The sequence below is a fragment of the Cetorhinus maximus genome, chromosome 23, assembly GCF_964194155.1.
Source record: "Cetorhinus maximus chromosome 23, sCetMax3.hap1.1, whole genome shotgun sequence".
Lineage (NCBI taxonomy): Eukaryota > Metazoa > Chordata > Chondrichthyes > Lamniformes > Cetorhinidae > Cetorhinus > Cetorhinus maximus.
Window position 1 is genome coordinate 18,969,564 of NC_135901.1, and position 17,983 is coordinate 18,987,546.

A 17,983-nucleotide genomic window follows, 5' to 3' on the forward strand; every position below is an offset into this window, starting at 1 on the left:
CAAAGTGATCCGTGCTGGCTTCAGACAAACACTTTGACTCAAGGAGACTGAGAAAGGAAGAGACTGCCATCTTCAGCCACGGAGATCAGCATCCCCCTGATCCGGGACCAGTAAACCATTCTGAGGAGACTGCCACCTCCAGCCAAGGAGATCAGCATCCCCCTGATCCGGGACCAGTAAACCATTCCGAGGAGATTGCTACCTCCAGCCATGGAGATCAGGTTCCCCCCCTGCTTCTCCCCATCCATTTGTCTAATCCAGGACCAGTAAACCGTTCTCACCAGTTATGGGCCGTATGTTTTTTCTGCCTATTTAACTGATGTATCATATCTAAACTATTGCTTCTTAGTAAAATGCTTTAAGATTACCTAGGACTTCGATGTCCTTTTTCGGTAATCTGTGACTCCTGGAGAAGTGTAAGATTTTAGTTCATGAGAGTAACTGAGGGTATGAGAACTGAAATAATCTAGAGTAATGATGAGGTGTTAGTTGTGGCTCAGTGGTTGCATTCTTATCTCTGAGTCAGGAGGTTGTGGGTTCAAATCCACATCCAGAAACATGAGCATAAAATCCAGGTTGATATTCTGATGCAGTACTGAGGGAGCACTGCACTGACAGAGGTCCCGTCTTCCAGATGAGACCTTCAACTATGGCCCCATCTGCCCTCTCAGTTGGTGTAAAAGTTCCCATGATGTTATTCCAAAGAACAGAGGAGTTCTTCCTGATGTACTGCTTCATATTTTTCCTCAACATACACTACTGAACAGATTATCTGGTCACAGTCACATTTCTATTTGTGGGATCTTGCTGTGCACGTTTTGGTGACTGCATTTCCGACATTACAACAGGCTCTACACTTCAATAGACCTTAATTGGCTGTAAAGCACTTTGGGCCACCCTGAAGTTGTGAAAGGCGCTATATAAATCCAAGTCTCCATTGACAAAGGAGAAAAGGCCCAAAAATGGAACAGTTGGTAACAGGACATCAATCAGTCTCTTATCTTAGAGAAATCAAGGGCTCGAACACTGTGTGTTTGACACAAAGCTGATTTATTTAATCTATATCCAGAATATTAAACTCCATCCCAGTTACAGAGATTATTAATATCAACTGAAACAAACTCCAACTTTCAGAACAAACATGGTTCACTCCTGGATGTGATTAACAGCAGCAATAAGAGCAGAATCCAACCCCTGCAACTTGTGAACTCGCTGGTGTGTCTGCAGGGTCGATGAACGAGAGAATCCCTTCCCACACATGGAGCAAGTGAACATTCTCTCCCTGGTGTGAATGCGCTGGTGTTTCAGCCTGAGGGAATGCAAAACGAATCCCTTCCCACACACAGAGCAGGTGAACGGCCTCTCTCCAGTGTGAGTGCGCTGGTGAGTTAGCAGATCCATTTTGCCTTTAAAGCTCCTCTCACAGTTGGTGCATTTAAAAGGTCTCGTGTCAGAGTGAACACGTTGGTGTGAAGTAAGTTGGGCGAGCTGAGTGAATCTCTTTCCACACTCGGAGCAGCTGAATGGTCTCACCCCAGTGTGAATGCGCTTGTGTCTCAGCAAGGTGGATAACTGGGCGAATCCCTTCCCACACACAGAGCAGGTGAACGGTCTCTCTCCACTGTGAACTCGCTGATGATCTGACAGCTTGCATAACTGAGTGAATGCCATCCCACACTCAGGGCAGGCGAATGGTTTCTCCCCAGTGTGAACTCGCTGGTGTAACTGAAGGCTGGATAACTGAGTGAATTCCTTCCCACACTCGGAGCAGGTGAATGGCCTCTCCCCAGTGTGGACTCGCTGGTGAGTCAGCAGGTTTTGTTTTCTTTTAAAGCTCTTCTCACAGTTGGAACATTTAAAAGGTCTCGTGTCAGAGTGAGCAAGTTGGTGTGCAGTGAGGTGGGTTAGTCGCATGAATCCCTTCCCACACTCTGAGCAGGTGAATGGCCTCTCCCCTGTGTGACTGCGTCGATGAATTTCCAACACAGACGGGGATCTGAATCCCTTCCCACAGGCTCCACATTTCCATGGTTTCTCCATGTTGTCGGTATTCTTTTATCTCTCCAGGTTGGATAATCATTTGAAGCCTTGTCCACACACAGAACACGTTCACAGCCTCTCCCCACTGTGAATGGTGTGATGTTTTTTCAGGCTATGCAACTGGTTAAAGCTCTTTCCACAGTCAGTTCATTGGAACACTCTCATTTTGGTGTGTGTCTGTCTGTCTCGGTGCTTCTCTAGTCACACTGATGTTTGAAATCTTCCCACAACAGAATGTACAAAAAATTCTTCTTCCACATGCAAATGTTGATGATGTTCAGGTCCTGATGAATCAAGTGACTTTGTCAGAACTTCAGAAAGTTTTGCAAATTATCCTCTTCTAATCCCCTGCAAAAGGAGTTCACAGTGTCAATATCACTATCAGCCCAGGATAGTAATTCAGAATAGGTAATTTTAGTTCCTACGGAACATTCTTTCTTGTCTTGTTTCCCCAAAGATGTGGTTCAATCATAGAAACATAGAAACTAGGAGCAGGAGTTGGCCATTTGGTCCTTTGAGCCTGCTCCGCTATTCAATATGGTCACAGTGATCCTCCATCTCAACGCCATGTTCCCACTTTCTCTCCATACCCCTTGATGCCCCTAATATCCAAAAAATTATCAATTTCTTCCTTGAATATACACAGTGATCTGGCCTGCACAGCCTTCTGTGGTAGAGAATTCCACAGGTTGACCACCCTCTGAGTGAAGAAATTTTTCAACATCTCAGTCCTAAATGGCCTGCTCCATATCTTGAGACTGTGACCACTGGTTCGAGATTCCCCAGCCAGGGGAAACATCCTTCCTGTATCCAGTCTGTCTAGCCCTGTTAGAATTTTATACATTTCGATCAGATCCCCACTCATTCTTCTAAACTCTAGTGAATACAGGCCCAGTCGAACCAATCTCTCCTCATACGACAGTCCTGCCATCCCTGGTATCAGCCTAATGAACCTTTGCTGCACTCCCTCTGTGGCAAGTATATCCTTTCTTCAGTAGGGAGACCAAAACTGCACGCAATACTCCAAGTGTGGCCTCACCGAGGCCTTGTGTTACTGCATTAAGACATCCCTACTTCTGAACTCAAATCCTTTTGCGATGAAGGCCAACATACCAATTGCCTTTGTAATTGCTTGCTGCACTTGTCTATTTACTTTCATTGACTGGTGTACAAGGACACCTTTGTACATCCACATTTCCCAATACATCACCATTTAAATAATACTCTGCCTTTCTGTTTTTCACACCGAAGCATATAACTTCACATTTATCCACGTTATGCATCTGCCATGTGTTTGCCCACACACCCAACTTGTCTAAATCGTCCTGAAGACTCCTTGCATCCTCCTCACAACTCAGGCCCGCCTAGTTTTGTGTTGTCAGCAACTTGAAAATATTGCATTTGGTTTCCTCATCCAAGTCATTTATACATATCGTGAATAGCTGGGGCCCAAGCACTGATCCCTGCGCTACACCACTAGTCACCACCAGCCACCCAGATAAAGACCCATTTATTCCCACGCTCTGTTTCTGGTCTGTCAACCAATTCTTAATCCATGCCAATCATCTAAAAGAACTGAAAATCAGCAACAAAGTCCCAACAAGAGTTCAGAGAACCTTTCTGAATAAACAGAATATTGTTCCCGGTATCTATGAAACACTCTGTCTGCTGATGTTGTACAAAGTATCAAGTGGTGGATACTGCATGCTCCCTCTCCACGGTTACTGGGCACGGGCGAGACTGCAACAGAGAGGCCGACAGCTAGTGTAACCTCCCCCGCCCCCCTCCTGTATGCCCCAACCATCCTGGCTCTACAAACTGTTCTTTTAGCCAAGAGCAGGGCCAGGAGAAGATCCTCTGACTTACCCAGTCCCTCCAGACTGGGCAGCCAAAGGTTAGGGATGTGGGGCTGAAGCATAACCAAAAATTGAGAAGCAGTCCCTTCAGGGACTATACAGGGGCTACAACTTCTCACACTGAATATAAACATGGCCCTTGGACTCCCCCCGGCTGCAAACATCAACTCGGACGTCAGCATTACAAGGACACTAGGACCCAGTTGGGAACAGAGAGCCTGAAGACCCGTCCACCTAATTACGTCACCAATACACCGCATGCGCTCCGCTCCCTGTTGACCCAAGATGGTGGCCATGAATCTGGGCCTGTTTCTTGGAAGACCGGATGCTGCAAAAGCGAGAATTGCAGGTTCGATTTCGGGTTTTGAGGCCTTCACCAGTTGTTTAGAAACCCTCCCCATCCACCTGCCAACTCCTTCGCTCCCTCCGCGTTTCCGCATTCTTACCGGTTTGGAGATACGACGGACAAGAGATGCCCCAGAGCCATCACTGCGCATGTTCTAACCATTGGGCGGTACTGCGCATGCGCACTGCTCTCCTTTGGTGGGGATCGGGGACATTCACCATCGCGGGGAATGCTGGGTAACTTCCCCGACATGGAAAGTCCTAACCAGTGAATAGTGATTCTCGTTTGCTATGATGTGGAAGTAGGGGCGCGGTGGGATGGAAATCAATAAAACTAGGAGCCAAATTATACCGAAACTCAAGCCACCTTTTGTGCATAAGCCATGGCTCTTTTAATGCCTCTGGGTCAGGGAATCCGTCTTTAACAGACATTGGCTTGGAAAGAGGGAAATGACCTGGTCCACTTGCCAATCAATCACCACTGGCCAACATTATTACACTGTCAAGAGTTCAGGGTCTCAGAGGAAAAAGAAATATGAGGCCGTAAATCTAATTTGGGAAATAATGTGAAAGAATTACAATTCACTTTACAAATTAATGTATTGAACTTCAAATCAAAATAATTGTTTCCAATTACTATATTCAGTTTGCCCAACACCGATGAGGAATCGTTGTGAATAATGTTCACTGTTTTATACTATTCTATTTTTCTGTTATTGTGATGCATGAGTTTCCCCTCCGTTCTATAACATATGAATGGCGAATCATTCTACCCAGAATGCTCTGTGTGGGTGAATACGGCCTATGTCCATCAGAAGGGTCGTAACGCACAGGCGCAGGAAGGCCCTGCCCCTCCCAGAGGGAGGGGATCTGCTGGACACAGCCTCTCCCACCTTACAAATATGTGGACTTCTTCTTATTGCAACTTCCCAGCCAGTTAGTCGTGAGGTTGCAGCAGAGTAATGTATTTGCTTTATAATTCCATAATCCATCTGCACTATCACACTGGGGATGCTCCCTTAACAACTCTTTATTAATAATGTCACTAGGGTATGTGAAATGTGTAGAATTATTGGACCAAACTCTACCAGATACTCTTTGTGCTTAACTAATCAGTGAACCCTAATATCTGTTTCAGCACACAGGTAGATCAATTTTTCCACAGGGATCAATGTGAGAGAATTATCCACCCTGGAATTCTCAGTCTGAACAGGGTGGGTTGTGTTTTCAGACAGGGTGTCCCAGTTCTGCACCTTTAAAGGGACAAGGAGAGGACCAGCTGGACTGAATGACTCGGAATGCCTGAAACAATATGTATTATGGGAAAGAGAAGTTTAGTCTGAGTTAGAAACTCAAACAGGCTCTTCACGGCAGACAGGTCACCATGGCAACACTGATAAGACATTCCATTCCACAGAATTGACTCATTGAAAACTCTAATCAGATCAGGGAAAGGACAGAGTTTGTCTGTTAAACACATTAGAAACTTAAACCAGAGTGAGGAATAAAATAGATTAAATTATAATGTGTAATGTTTATACATATAATTGTAATTCTATGAGAAATAACAGAATTAATAATAGGCAAGGTAGTTTAGTGTTAATGAGAAAATTACTGAAATGAAGTAACTGATGGGAATCAGAGAATGTGTCCTTGTAAATCACAGATTTGAGAAATTCCAGCTGTCATTTCTTCATTTTCTGCCAAAACCCAGCAGAGAAGACAAAGAGTCAGGGGCCAGAGCTGGATCACGACAAGGTATAAAAGTGAGGCGTTCTGATGTTAGGGGCAGTTGGGATTGGAAACACCGGAGATCAAGCTCAGGGTGCCCGAGGTTCCATCCAGCGGGCTGACCTCGTGTAAGTGACGTTGGACACATGGGACTTGCATGTTTACTCTGATTGATGGTAAAATTAGATGCTCAACCAGGAGCCTTGTTGGACAGGGCTGATGGGTGAACAACATTTGGTACGAGTAAGCACACAGGCAGCAGAGTTTTGGATGACCTCAAGACCTCAACACTATGGGGAGATTGAATGTGGGAGGCCAGCTGGGAGTGTGTTGGGATAGTCAAGACTGAAGGTAACAAAGAAATGGATGAGAATTTCAGCAGATGAGCTGAGACCAGGGCAGAATCGGGTGATGTTAGTGAGGTGTAAATTGGCGGTGTTGGTGATGATCCAGAAAGGTGGTTGGAAGCTCAACTTGGGATCAGATATTACATCGAACCCGTGAACTGTCTGGTTCTGACTCAGACAGTTGGCAGGGAGAGGGATGAAGTCCGTGACTAGAGAGTGGAGTTAGTAGTGGGGACTGACGACACTAGTTTCAGTCTTCCCAATATTTAATTGGAGGAAATTTCTGTTCATCCAGTACTGGATGTCAGACAAGTCAGGACAGTGTGTGAGTTGGAGGAGAGATTGGAGGTGATAATGTTCGCATATACCAGGTCCTTCTTGGTGGTGGAGGTTGAGGATTTAGGAGGTTCTGTTAAATTTCTCATCGAGTTGTAGATATATAAAATTCCTCTCCTTCATACCCTGCCTCTCACAGCCCTCCCACACATATCTCTCTCTCTCTCTCCAGCCACCTCCCCCCCCCGCCCTGGCCGACTCTCTCTTTCCCTCTCTCCTCCCATAGAGACTAGAATCATGTGTAGACCCAGACTGGGTGACAGGTTCCCTACCCAGAAGGACATTAGTGAACCAGTTGGGTTTTGTGACAGTTCGGTAGTCTTCATGGTTATTTTTACCTCGTGCCAGCCCCACAAATTACAAGATTCATTCAGCTCAATTTCACAACCTGCCCTTGTGTTTTGTGGGTTCTCTCTCGCTCCCTTTTCTATGTTTTAATCAATTTCACAGGGTATTAGAAGTGGAGGATTCGCAGTCGGGAAACTCAAACCAAACATCACAACAGCGTCTGATGCAGTTGCCAATTTGTCGTAACCTGAATATCATCAGATTTCGAACATGGAAGGACAAAGCACCATTCACAGTGGAGAGAAACCATACACGTGTTCTGTATGTGGACAAGTCTTCAGCCGATCATCTGGCCTGTCGAGACACAAGCACAGTCACAACAGGGAGAAGCCATGGACATATAAAGACTGTGGAAAGATATTCATTACCCCATCTAAGTTGGAAACTCATCGGCGCAGACACACGGGGGAGAGACCCTTCATCTGCTGTGTGTGTCAGGAAGGATTCACTCAGTCATCTCACCTTCTGAGACACCAGCGAGTTCACACTGATGAGAGACCATTCAGATGCTCTCACTGCAGAACTGGGTTCAGGCAATCATCTCAACTTATTGTACACCAGCATATTCACACTCGGGGGAGGCCAATCACCTGCTCCGAGTGTGGCAAGGGATTCACTACCTCATCCCACCTTCTCAGACACCAGCAAGTTCACAGTGGGGAGAAGCCATTCACCTGCTCTGAGTGTGGGAAGGGATTTACTCAGTCATCCATCCTGGTGACACACCAGCGGGTTCACACTGGGGAGAGGCCGTTCATCTGCACTGAGTGTGGGAAGGGATCCACTCAGTTTTCCAACCTGTTGGCACACCAGCGAGTTCACACTGGGAGTGGACATTCAACTGTTCTGAATGAGGTAAGGGATTAACTCAGTCATCCACCCTGCTGTGACACCGGTGGGTTCACACTGGGGAGAGGCCTTTTAAATGCCCAGACTGTGGAGATTCATTCATCCCACCTGAAAATACACCAGTTCACGCTTCTCCAAGTGTGTGAAGGGATTAATTAATTTATTGTATCTGCTGCCACACCAGCAGGTTCACATTGGCGAGAGACCTTTTGAATGCCAGATTGTGGGAAATGATATTAAAGTTCCTGGGAACTGTTGGTCATGTTCACACTGAAGAGAGACCGTTCAGGTGCTCTCACTGCGGGACTGGGTTCAGGCAATCATCTCAACTCACTGTACACCAGCGAATTCACACTGGGGAGAGGCCGTTCACCAGCTCTGAACATGGAAAGGGAAATGCATATTTATCCCACTTGCTGAGATACTAGTGAGTTCACAAATAACTACGCTGATTGGATTTTGCTGTTAATCACAACAAGACTGAACCATCTCCATTGTGACCTGTTTCTGTTGATGTTAATAAACTCCAGCCCATTTATAGATGTTAATACTGTGGATAAACGTCAAGTAAATCAGCTTTGTTTTAAATACAGTGTTGAATCTTCTCAATGTCTCTAACAGGAGCTAGTTCCTTTTGAAGTGCTCTCCTTCTCCCGTCTCCTCCATCCTCATCTCCAACAAGAAGTGAGAGGAGTTCATGGAGCTTCTTTGTCACTAAGATCCAATCAGCTGCCCCTGCTGCTTCCAGACCAAATTGTCTCTAAAGTTTCTTTAGTTTCTTTCCTATCTCCCCTCATGCCGTCTTAGGGCTCATCTTGTCCATGAGACCCACCTCCTGGTCCATCGACCATATTCCCACTAAACTGCCGATCACCCAATTTTTCCATTGTGAACATTGCTAATGGTTCTCTCCCTTCAGGTCCTGTCCCTCTGCCCTTGAAATCTGCCATCATCACCTCCTCCTCAAACAAACTACCATTAACCCCACTGTCCTTGCAAACTACCATCCCATCTCTAGCCAGCTTTTCCTCTCCAAAGGACTCTCCAAAGTCCTTATCATCTCCCAAATCCATGCCCATCTTTCCCAGAACACTATGTTACAGGGTGACCTGGACTGGGAACTGAATATTCGGGGATATTCATCATTTTGGAAGGATAGGCAGAGGGGTAAAGGAGCTGGGTAGCATTGTTAAGAAGGGGAAAGGTCAGTACATTAGTGAGAGAGGGTCTCAGATAGAAGGATCAGGAAGGAATCAGTTTGGGTGCAGCTAAGAAACAGCAAAGGGCAGCAGACATTGGTGGGAGGTGTTCACAGGCCACCAAACTGTCGCGATAATGTTGGGCATGGTATTAATCAGGATATTAAAGCTGCATGTTGCATGGTAAAACAGTAATAATGGGCAACTTCAATTTATGTATGGACTGGGTAAAGCTAATTAGCATTGATGCTGCGGAGGATGTCTTCCTGGGCTGTGTACAAGATGAGTTTATGAAGCAGTACATTGCGGAATTAAATAGGGATTGTGCTATTTTATATTTAATATTATCTAATGAGAAAGGGTTAATCAATAACCTTGCTGTAAAGCAGCTATTAGGAAATAGTGGCAATAAGATGTTAGAGTTTTACATTAAGTTTGTAAGTGATATCACTCATTCTGCAACTAGGGTCCTAAATCTGAACAAAGGAAATTATGAAGGTATGAGGGGCAATTTGGCAATGGTGGATTGGAGAAATACATTAAAATATTTGATGGTAGACAGGCAATGGCTAGTATTTGAAGAAGTATGACATGGATAACAAGAAATATACATTCCTCTAAGACACAAAAACTCAACAGGAAATCTGAATCAATCGTGGCCTGCAAAAGTTAAAGATTGCATTAGATCAAAGGAAGTGGTTTATAAATTTGCCAGGAAAAGTGGTAACCCCAAGGATTGGGAACAATTCAGAGTCCAGCAAAGGATGGCCAAGACTCTGATAAAGAATGGGAAAAGAGAATATGTTGCAAGCTAGGGAGTAACATGAAAGTGACTGTAAAAGCTTCTTTAGGTATGTGAAAAGGACAAATGTGGGTCCATTATAGGTGGAGACAGGAGAATTTATGATGGAGAATAGGGAACTGGCAGAGAAATTAAACAATTACTTTCTGTCTGGCTTCATGGAGGAAGATACAGAAAATCTCCAAGAAATACTAGGGAACCAAGGGATGAGTGAAAATGAGGGAATAAATTAGTATTAATAAGAGGTGGTACTTGAAAAATGAGTTGGATTGAGGGTTGATAAACCCCTGGACCAGATGAGCTGCATCCTAGAGATAGTTGATGCATTGATGGTTATTTTTAACAATTCTATAGATTCTTGAAAGGTTCCTGCAGACTGGAAAGAAGCAAATGTAACCCCATTATTTAAGAAGGGAAGGAGAGAGGAAACTGAGAACTACAGACTTGTTAGTTTGACATCAGTTTCATGAAAATATAATAATTTCAGAATATTATTGTGATGTATTGTATAGGTAAGTTAATAATGGGGGTTGGATTAGTTTCTCTGTGTGGATATGTGTGTGTGTGTGTTGGGGTAGGGGGTGGATTTAATTGAGTTGGAGACAGCTGGTCTGGAGGCTTTGAGTTATCTAAAGGGATACTCGGTTTGAAATGCTAAATACGTAAACATGGCCGAAATTCTAGAATGTGAAGTGTGAGAAAAATTTGCATTTTTCGGTAAATGAGAGTAGTTTGAATTTCAAAGAGATGGTAGGACGTTACACCTAGCTAAAAGAAGCTAAGCCAAACAGTGTTTATTTTTCCCAAAAGTTACTGATAGTATGAGTACGATGAAAGATTTGTATTATGGGAAAAGTAAAGTTGCGAAGACAAATTGGAACAATGGAATTTAAGTTAAAAAGGGAGAAATATGTATAAAGGAGATGAGGTTATGTGTGAGGGAGAAGGCATTCTAATATGTAATGCAAGTGTGAAAAGCCTCCAACCTCTGTGCATTAAGTTGTTGTCTGCAGGAAATGAAGCTAAGAAAACTCACTTTGAATATCACTGCCCAGGGTATTGTGTGTATTGCCTGGGTCTGTTTAATTCTATTTGTTTTATTGTTGCCTTAATGGAGGTGTAACTGGGAGCCAGGTTAATTAGGGGATTTAGGAGTTATTATAGTAGTAATTTGCCGACCTGTGTATGTGCTTAAAATCTTTTATTAATAAATGTTTAAGTTCTTTTTGTAAAAAAAAAAGCCTCTACATCCCAGTGGACTTATTACTACTGAATTCAAGGCACACATCTCGAAATAAAATATAAATTGCAAAACAGTTGTGGCAGCTGTTTCAAGCTTCCCCCTGGGATTTGAGCAGTTCAGCATTTACCATCCATAACAATCAGTAATAGGAAAAATGTTAGAATCTATTATAAAGGACGTGATAAGTGGACATTTGGAAAATAGTAATATGATCGGGCAGGGTCAACATGGATCTTTGAAAGGAAAATCATGTTTGACAAATGTATTGGAGTTTTTTTGAGGATGTTACTTGCAGTATAGATAAAGGAGAACCAGTGGATGATTTGGATTTTCAGAATGATTTTGATAAGGTCCCACACAAGAAGCTAGTGAACAAAGTTAGAGCACTTGGGATTGAGGGTAATATACTGCTATGCATCGTGAATTGGTTAACAGACAGAAACCATGGGTAGGAATGAATGCATCATCCTCAGGATAGAAGGCTGTTTCTAGTGGGGTACTGCAAGGATCAATGCTTGGGCAAGAACATGCAATATAAAGCGAATAAGAGTGAAGTTATCCACTTTGATAGAAAAAAAAAGGCAGAGTTTTTCTTCAATGGTGAGAGGCTGGGAAGTGTTGATGTTCAAAGGAACCTGAGTGTCCTCGCTCATGAGTCACTAAAAGCTAGCATGCAGGTGCAGCAACAAATTAGGAAGGCAAATGGTATGGTGGCCCTGAGGACAGGAGTAAACGTGTCTTTCTGCCATTGTATAGGGCCTGGGTGAGGGCACGTCTGGAGTATTGTGCACAGTTTTGGACTCCTTATTCAGGGAAGGATGTATTTGCCACAGAGGGAGTGAAATGAGGGCTCGCCAGACTAATACCTGGAATGGTGGGATTGTGTTATGAGGAGAGATTGAAGAAAATGGGCCCATATTCTCTAGAGTTTTTAAGGATGAAATGTGATCTCATTGAAACTTACAAAATTCTTACAGGGCATGACAGGGTAAATGTGGATGATATATTTTCCCTGGTTTTCGAGCCTAGAACGAGGGGACACCACCTCAGAACAAGGGACAGGTCATTTAAGAGTGAGATGAGGAGGAATTTCTTCACTCAGAAGGTGGTGAACTTGTTGAATTCTCTATCCCAGAGGGCTGTGGAAGCTCAGTCACAGAGCATGTTCAAGACAGAAATTGATAGATTTCTGGATACGAATGATGCCAAGGGAAACTATTGGAGAAAATTCTGAAGGAGAGAATCTATCTCCACTTGGAGAGGTAAGGTTTGATCAGGGATAGTCAGCATGGCTTTGTCAGAGGGAGGTCATGCCTAACAAATTTGATTGAATTTTTTGAGGTGGTGACCAGGTGTGTAGATGAGGGTCGTGCAGTTGATGTAGTTTTTATAGGTTTCAGCAAAGCCTTTGACAAGGTCCCACATGGGAGGCTTATAAAGAAGGCAAATGCACATAGGATACAGGGTAATTTGATAAGGTGGATTCAAAATTGGCTTAGTTACAGAGGCAGAGGGTGATGACAGAAGGATACTTTAGTGACTAGAAGCCAGTGTCCAGTGGCGTACCACAGGGATCTGTGCTGGGTCCCATATTATTCGCTATTTGTATAAACGACATAGATGACTATGTGGGGGGTAGGATTAGTAAGTTTACGAATGACACCAAGATTGGCCGGGTTGTTAACTGTGAGGTTGTGTGTCTTGGGCTACAGGAAGATATAGATGGGATGGTCAAATGGGCAGATAAGTGGCAGATGGAATTTAATGCTGAAAAGTGTGAGGTGATACACTTTGGAAGGAGTAATTTGACAAGGAAGTATTCGATGAATGGCATGACACTAGGAAGTTCTGAGGAAAAAAAGGACCTTGGCGTGTGTGTCCATAGATTTCTGAAGGTGGAGGGGCATGTTAGTGGGGTGGTGAAAAAGGCATATGGGACACTTGCCTTTATCAATCGAGGCATAGATTACAAAAGTAGGGAGGCCATGTTGGAGTTATATAGAACCTTGGTGAGGCCACAGCTGGAGTACTGTGTGCAGTTCTGGTCGCCACATTATAGGAAGGATGTGACTGTACTGGAGAATGTGCAGAGGAGATTCACCAGGATGTTGCCTAGGATGAAACATTTAAGTTATGAAAAGAGGTTGGATAGACTTGGGTTGTTTTCATTGGAGCAGAGAAGACTGTGGGATGACCTGATTGAGATGTACAAGATTATGAGGGGCATGGACAGGTTGGATAGGGAGCAGCTGTTCCCCTTAGTTGCAGGGTCAGTCACGAGGGGACATAAGTTCAAGGTGAGGGGCAGGAGGTTTAGGGGGGATGTGAGGAAAAACGTTTTTGCTCAAGAGAGTGGTGATGGTCTGGAATCCGCTGCCTGGGAGGGTGGTGGAGGCGGGTTGCCTCACATCCTTTAAAAAGTACCTGGATGAGCACTTGGCATGTCATAACATTCAAGGCTATGGGCCAAGTGCTGGTAAATGGGGATTAGGTAGGTAGGTCAGGTGTTTCTCACGTGTCGGTGCAGACTCAATGGGCCGAAGGGCCTCTTCTGCACTGTGTGATTCTGAATATGCTTCTTTTCATTCTTCCTGCCAAAATGGTCAATTTCATTTTCCCACATTATACCCCATTTGCCAGATGGTTGCCCACTCATTTAATCTATCTCTGTCCCTTTGTAGCCTCCTTACATCCTCTTCACAATGTACTTTCCTACCTATCTTTATATCATCAATAAAATAATTCTGATTATTAATGCATTACCTTCTGGATAATTTCAGTCATTTCCTGATTATTGAAGCAATAAGCGGCTGATTGTTAATGTAATGGAAGCCTGATTATTAATATAATAGGACACTGATTATTTATACAATAAGATCCTGGTTGTTGATGCAATAGGCACCAGACTATTAATGTAATAGTATCCTGATTATTAATGTGTTGGGATCCTGAATCTTAAAGTAATTGGACTCTGATCATTCATATAACAGGAACCTGAGCAATGATGTAATAGAATTCTGGTTATTAATACGTTATGATCATGATGATGAGTGCATTTTTTAATTCATTCCTGGGATGCGGGCATTGCTGGTGAGGCCAGCGTTTATTGCCTATCCTTAATTACCCTTGAGAAGGTGGTGGTGAGCTGCTTTCATAAACCGCTGTAGTCCATGTGGTGCAGGTACACCCACAGTGCTGACTTGTTTTTAGCAGTTTTGATACAGCTGAGTGGCTTGCTAGGCCATATTGGAGGGCATTTAAAAGTCAACCACATTGTTGTGGTCTGGAGTCACATATAGGAGAGACCAGGCAAGGACAGCAGATTTCCTTCCCTGAATGTTTCATGGTCATCATCAGACTTTTAATTCCAGGGATTTGTATTGAATTCAAATTCCATCATTTGCATTATCCTGTGTCTCTGGATTACGAGTCCAGTGACAATACAATTGCACCACCACCTCCCCCCTGTTCTGAGGACGTGAAAGATTCTAAATGAACACGAGAACTTTCAGCTCCACATACTGTCCACAGGGGAGTTCACCTGGTGCAGTGCAACCAACATTCGTGTTTTAACTAACACCACCAAAAAAACTGGACTAATTGGTCACTCGTCTGATTGGTGTTTGTGGAATCTTACTTTGTTCAGCTGGCTGCCGTGAAACAGTAACAACTTGTATTTAGATAACGTGATTAATGTAGTAAAACATCCCAAGGTGCTTCAGGAGAGATTCATAAAGAAAATATTGACGCATAGGGCAACATTAAGGTGGATGGCTAAAACATTGATTGGAGAGGCAGATTTGAACAAGAATCTTCAATCAGGAGAGAGATGGAGAATTTAGGGAGGGAATTTCAGAGCTTCCTGCCTAGGCCCTGCCACCAATTGTGGAATCATTCAAATCAGGGATGTTAAAGAGACCAGAATGAGAAGAGAGCAGATCCTCAGAGGGTGTGTGACTGGAGGCTACAGAGATAGGGAGGGAAATGGCTATGGAGGGATTTGAAAACAAGGATGTGAATTTTAAAATTGAGGCATTGCTTGACCAGGAGCCGATGTAGGTCAGTGAGCACAGCGGGTGATGGGTGAACAGGACTTGGTGTGAGAAAGCACACGGGCAGCAGAGTTTTGGATGATCTCATGTTTCCGTGTGGGGGTGGGGTGAATGTGAGAGGCTGGTCAGGAATGCATTAGATTCATCAAGTCCAAAAGTAACACGAGCATGGGTTTCAGCAGCAGATGAGCTGGGGTGGGGTGGAGACAGGTGACGTTATGGATATTGAAATATCTGGTATTAGTGATGGTGTGGATATGTCAGCAGAATCTCATCTTGGAATCAAATCTGACACCAAGATTGTGGACTGTGTGGTTCAGCCTCAGACAGTTCCCAGGGAGAGGGATGGACTCGGTAGTTAGGGAACGGAATTTGAAGTGGTGACTGAAGACAATGGCTTTGGTCTTCCCAATTTTTAATTGGAGGAAATTTCTGCTCATCCAGTACTGGGTGTCGGATGAGCAGTTTGATAATTTAGTAACAGTGGAGGAATGGAGAGGGATGGTGGTGAGGTGGAGCTGGGTGTTGTCAATGTACATGTGAAAAATAACACGGTGCTTTTGGATGATGTCGTCCAGTGACAGCATGTAGATGAGAAATAGGAGGGACCAAGGATAGATCCTTGGGGGACATCAAGTACAAGAACTTAGGAGAGGAAAGGGAGGTTGGAGATGAGTTGGTAGTTTGCAAGGACAGTGGGTCAAGGGTTTTCTTTTAGGATGATCAATATGAATTAGGAGCAGGAGGAGGCCACTTGGCCCCTCGAGCCTGCTCCGCCATTCAATAAGATCATGGCTGATCCGAATGTAACCTCAACCCCACATTCCTGCCTACCCCTGATAACCTTTCACCCCTTTGTTAATCAAGAATTGATCCAGCTCTGCATTAAAAATAGTCAAAGACTCAGCTTCCACCACCTTTTGAGGAAGAGAGTTCCAAAGACTCGCAACCCTCTGAGAGAAAAAATTTCTCCTCATTTCTGTCTTAAATGAGCGACACCTTATTTTTAAACAGTGACCCCTCCTAGTTCTAGATTCTCCCACAACAGGAAACCTGACGGTGAATTTCATAGAAAAATCAGCTAACATGTAGAAGTTGGATGGTCAGCAGTTTAATGTGAATAGGGTCAAAGAAGCAAAAGGCAGGTCTCATGGAAATGATGAGCTCCAACAGGGATTGACAGGAGATAGGAGAGAAACTGGAGAAAGATTCAAGTTCAGTGCTCATGCAAAGGGGAACTTTAGAGAGAGTTTGGCCCAGTGGGAGTGAGGAAAGCAGCAGAGGCAGATGATCAGATTGTTTCAATCTTAGTGACAAAGAAGTTCAAGGAGCTCCTCACAATTGTTGTTGGAGGTGAGGATGAAGGCGATTGGGGAGAAGGAGAGCTCTTCAAAATGAACTAACTTGTGTTAGAGATATTAAAAAGATTCAACACACTGTGTTTAACACAAATCCGATTTATTTGACTTCTTTCCAGGATATTACCCCCTATAACTGGGCTGTTGTTTACGAGCATCAGCAGAAACAAACCCAACTGAACATGACTCAGTCCTCAATGTGACTACCAGCAAAATCCAATCACTGTAATTTCTTGTGAACTTGCTGGTGCCTCAGCAGGTGGGATGACTGAGTGAATCCCTTTCCACACTCAGAGCAGGTGAAAGGTCTGTCCCTAGTGTGAATGCGCTGGTGTTTCAGCAGATTGGATGAATTATTGAATCCCTTCCCACACTTAGAGCAGGTGAGCGGTTTCTCCCCAGTGTGAATTCGCTGGTGTACAGTGAGTTGAGATGATTTCCTGAACCCAGTCCCACAGTGAGAGCACCTGAATGGTCTCTCGTCAGTGTGAACTCTTTGATGGGTCACCAGTTTCCCGGAACTTTTAAAGCACTTCCCGCAATCCAGGCATTTGAATGGTCTCTCATCAGTGTGAACTTGTTGGTGGGACATCAGCTCGGCAGAACTTTTAAAGCACTTCTCACAGCGAAGACATTGAAAAGGCCTCTCATCAGTGTGAACTCGCTGATGTTTGAGCAGGTGGGATGACTGAGTCAATCCCTTCCCACACACTGAGCAGGTGAATGGTCTCTCCCCAGTGTGAATTCGCTGGTGTTTCAGCAGGTCAGATAACTGAATGAATCCATTCCCACACTCGGAGCATGTGAACGGTCTCTCTCCATTGTGAACTCGCTGGTGAGCCATTAGGTGGGATGACTGAGTGAATCCCTTCCCACACTTTGAGCAGGTGAATGGCCTCTCCCCAGTGTGAGCACGTTTGTGTCTTAACAGATTGGATAACTGAGTTAATCCTTTCCCACATTCAGAACATGTAAATGGCCTCTCCCCATTGTGATCTCGCTGGTGATTCAGCAGGCTGGAGTGAATCCCTTCCCACACTCAGGGCAGGTGAACAGTCTCTCCCCAGTGTGGCTGCGCCGATGCGTTTCCAGGTCAGAAGGGTAACTGAACGCCTTCCCACAGTCCCCACATTTCCACGGATTCTTGCCAGTGTGACTGCGCTTGTGTCTCGACAGGCCAGATGATCAGCTGAAACCTCGTCCACACACAGAACACGTGTACGGTTTCTCCCCACTGTGAACGGTGCTTTTTCCTTCCATGTTCAAAATCTGATGATATTCAAGTTATGATAAATTCGGCGACTCTGTCAGATCCTGATGTGGTGTCTGGCTTGAATTTCCTGACTGCAAATCCTCCCCGTCTAATACCCGGTGAAACTGATTTAAAACAGAAAAAAATTGAGTGAAAGAGAACACAAAAAAACACAAAGGCAGGTTGTGAAACTGAGCTGAATGAATCTGGTAATTTGTGGGGCTG

At 44.3% G+C, this 17,983-nt stretch overlaps 1 protein-coding gene and 1 long non-coding RNA gene across 2 annotated transcripts in view; one reads left to right on the forward strand and one right to left on the reverse strand.

The window, feature by feature from the left end:
• Positions 1–17,983, forward strand: part of LOC144697371 (uncharacterized) — a 423,816-nt gene that overhangs the window by 256,682 nt on the left and 149,151 nt on the right. The gene's annotated exons all lie outside the window — the stretch shown is intronic.
• Positions 1,034–17,638, reverse strand: LOC144697867 (uncharacterized). The gene is made up of 3 exons (XM_078569836.1): positions 17,628–17,638; positions 17,015–17,522; positions 1,034–2,052 (listed from the first exon to the last, which is right to left on the reverse strand). Exons 1-3 carry the CDS (start codon positions 17,636–17,638, stop codon positions 1,147–1,149), a joined length of 1,425 nt encoding a protein of 474 aa, XP_078425962.1. The 3' UTR covers positions 1,034–1,146.

Bases quoted from the DNA above. Each gene is read 5' to 3' on its own strand.
- LOC144697867 (XM_078569836.1), bottom strand. The intron at 2,053-17,014 runs GTGACCCATCAA...GAGAGATAAAAG, and splicing joins TTAAAAGTTCCGGGAAACTG to AATACCGACAACATGGAGAA.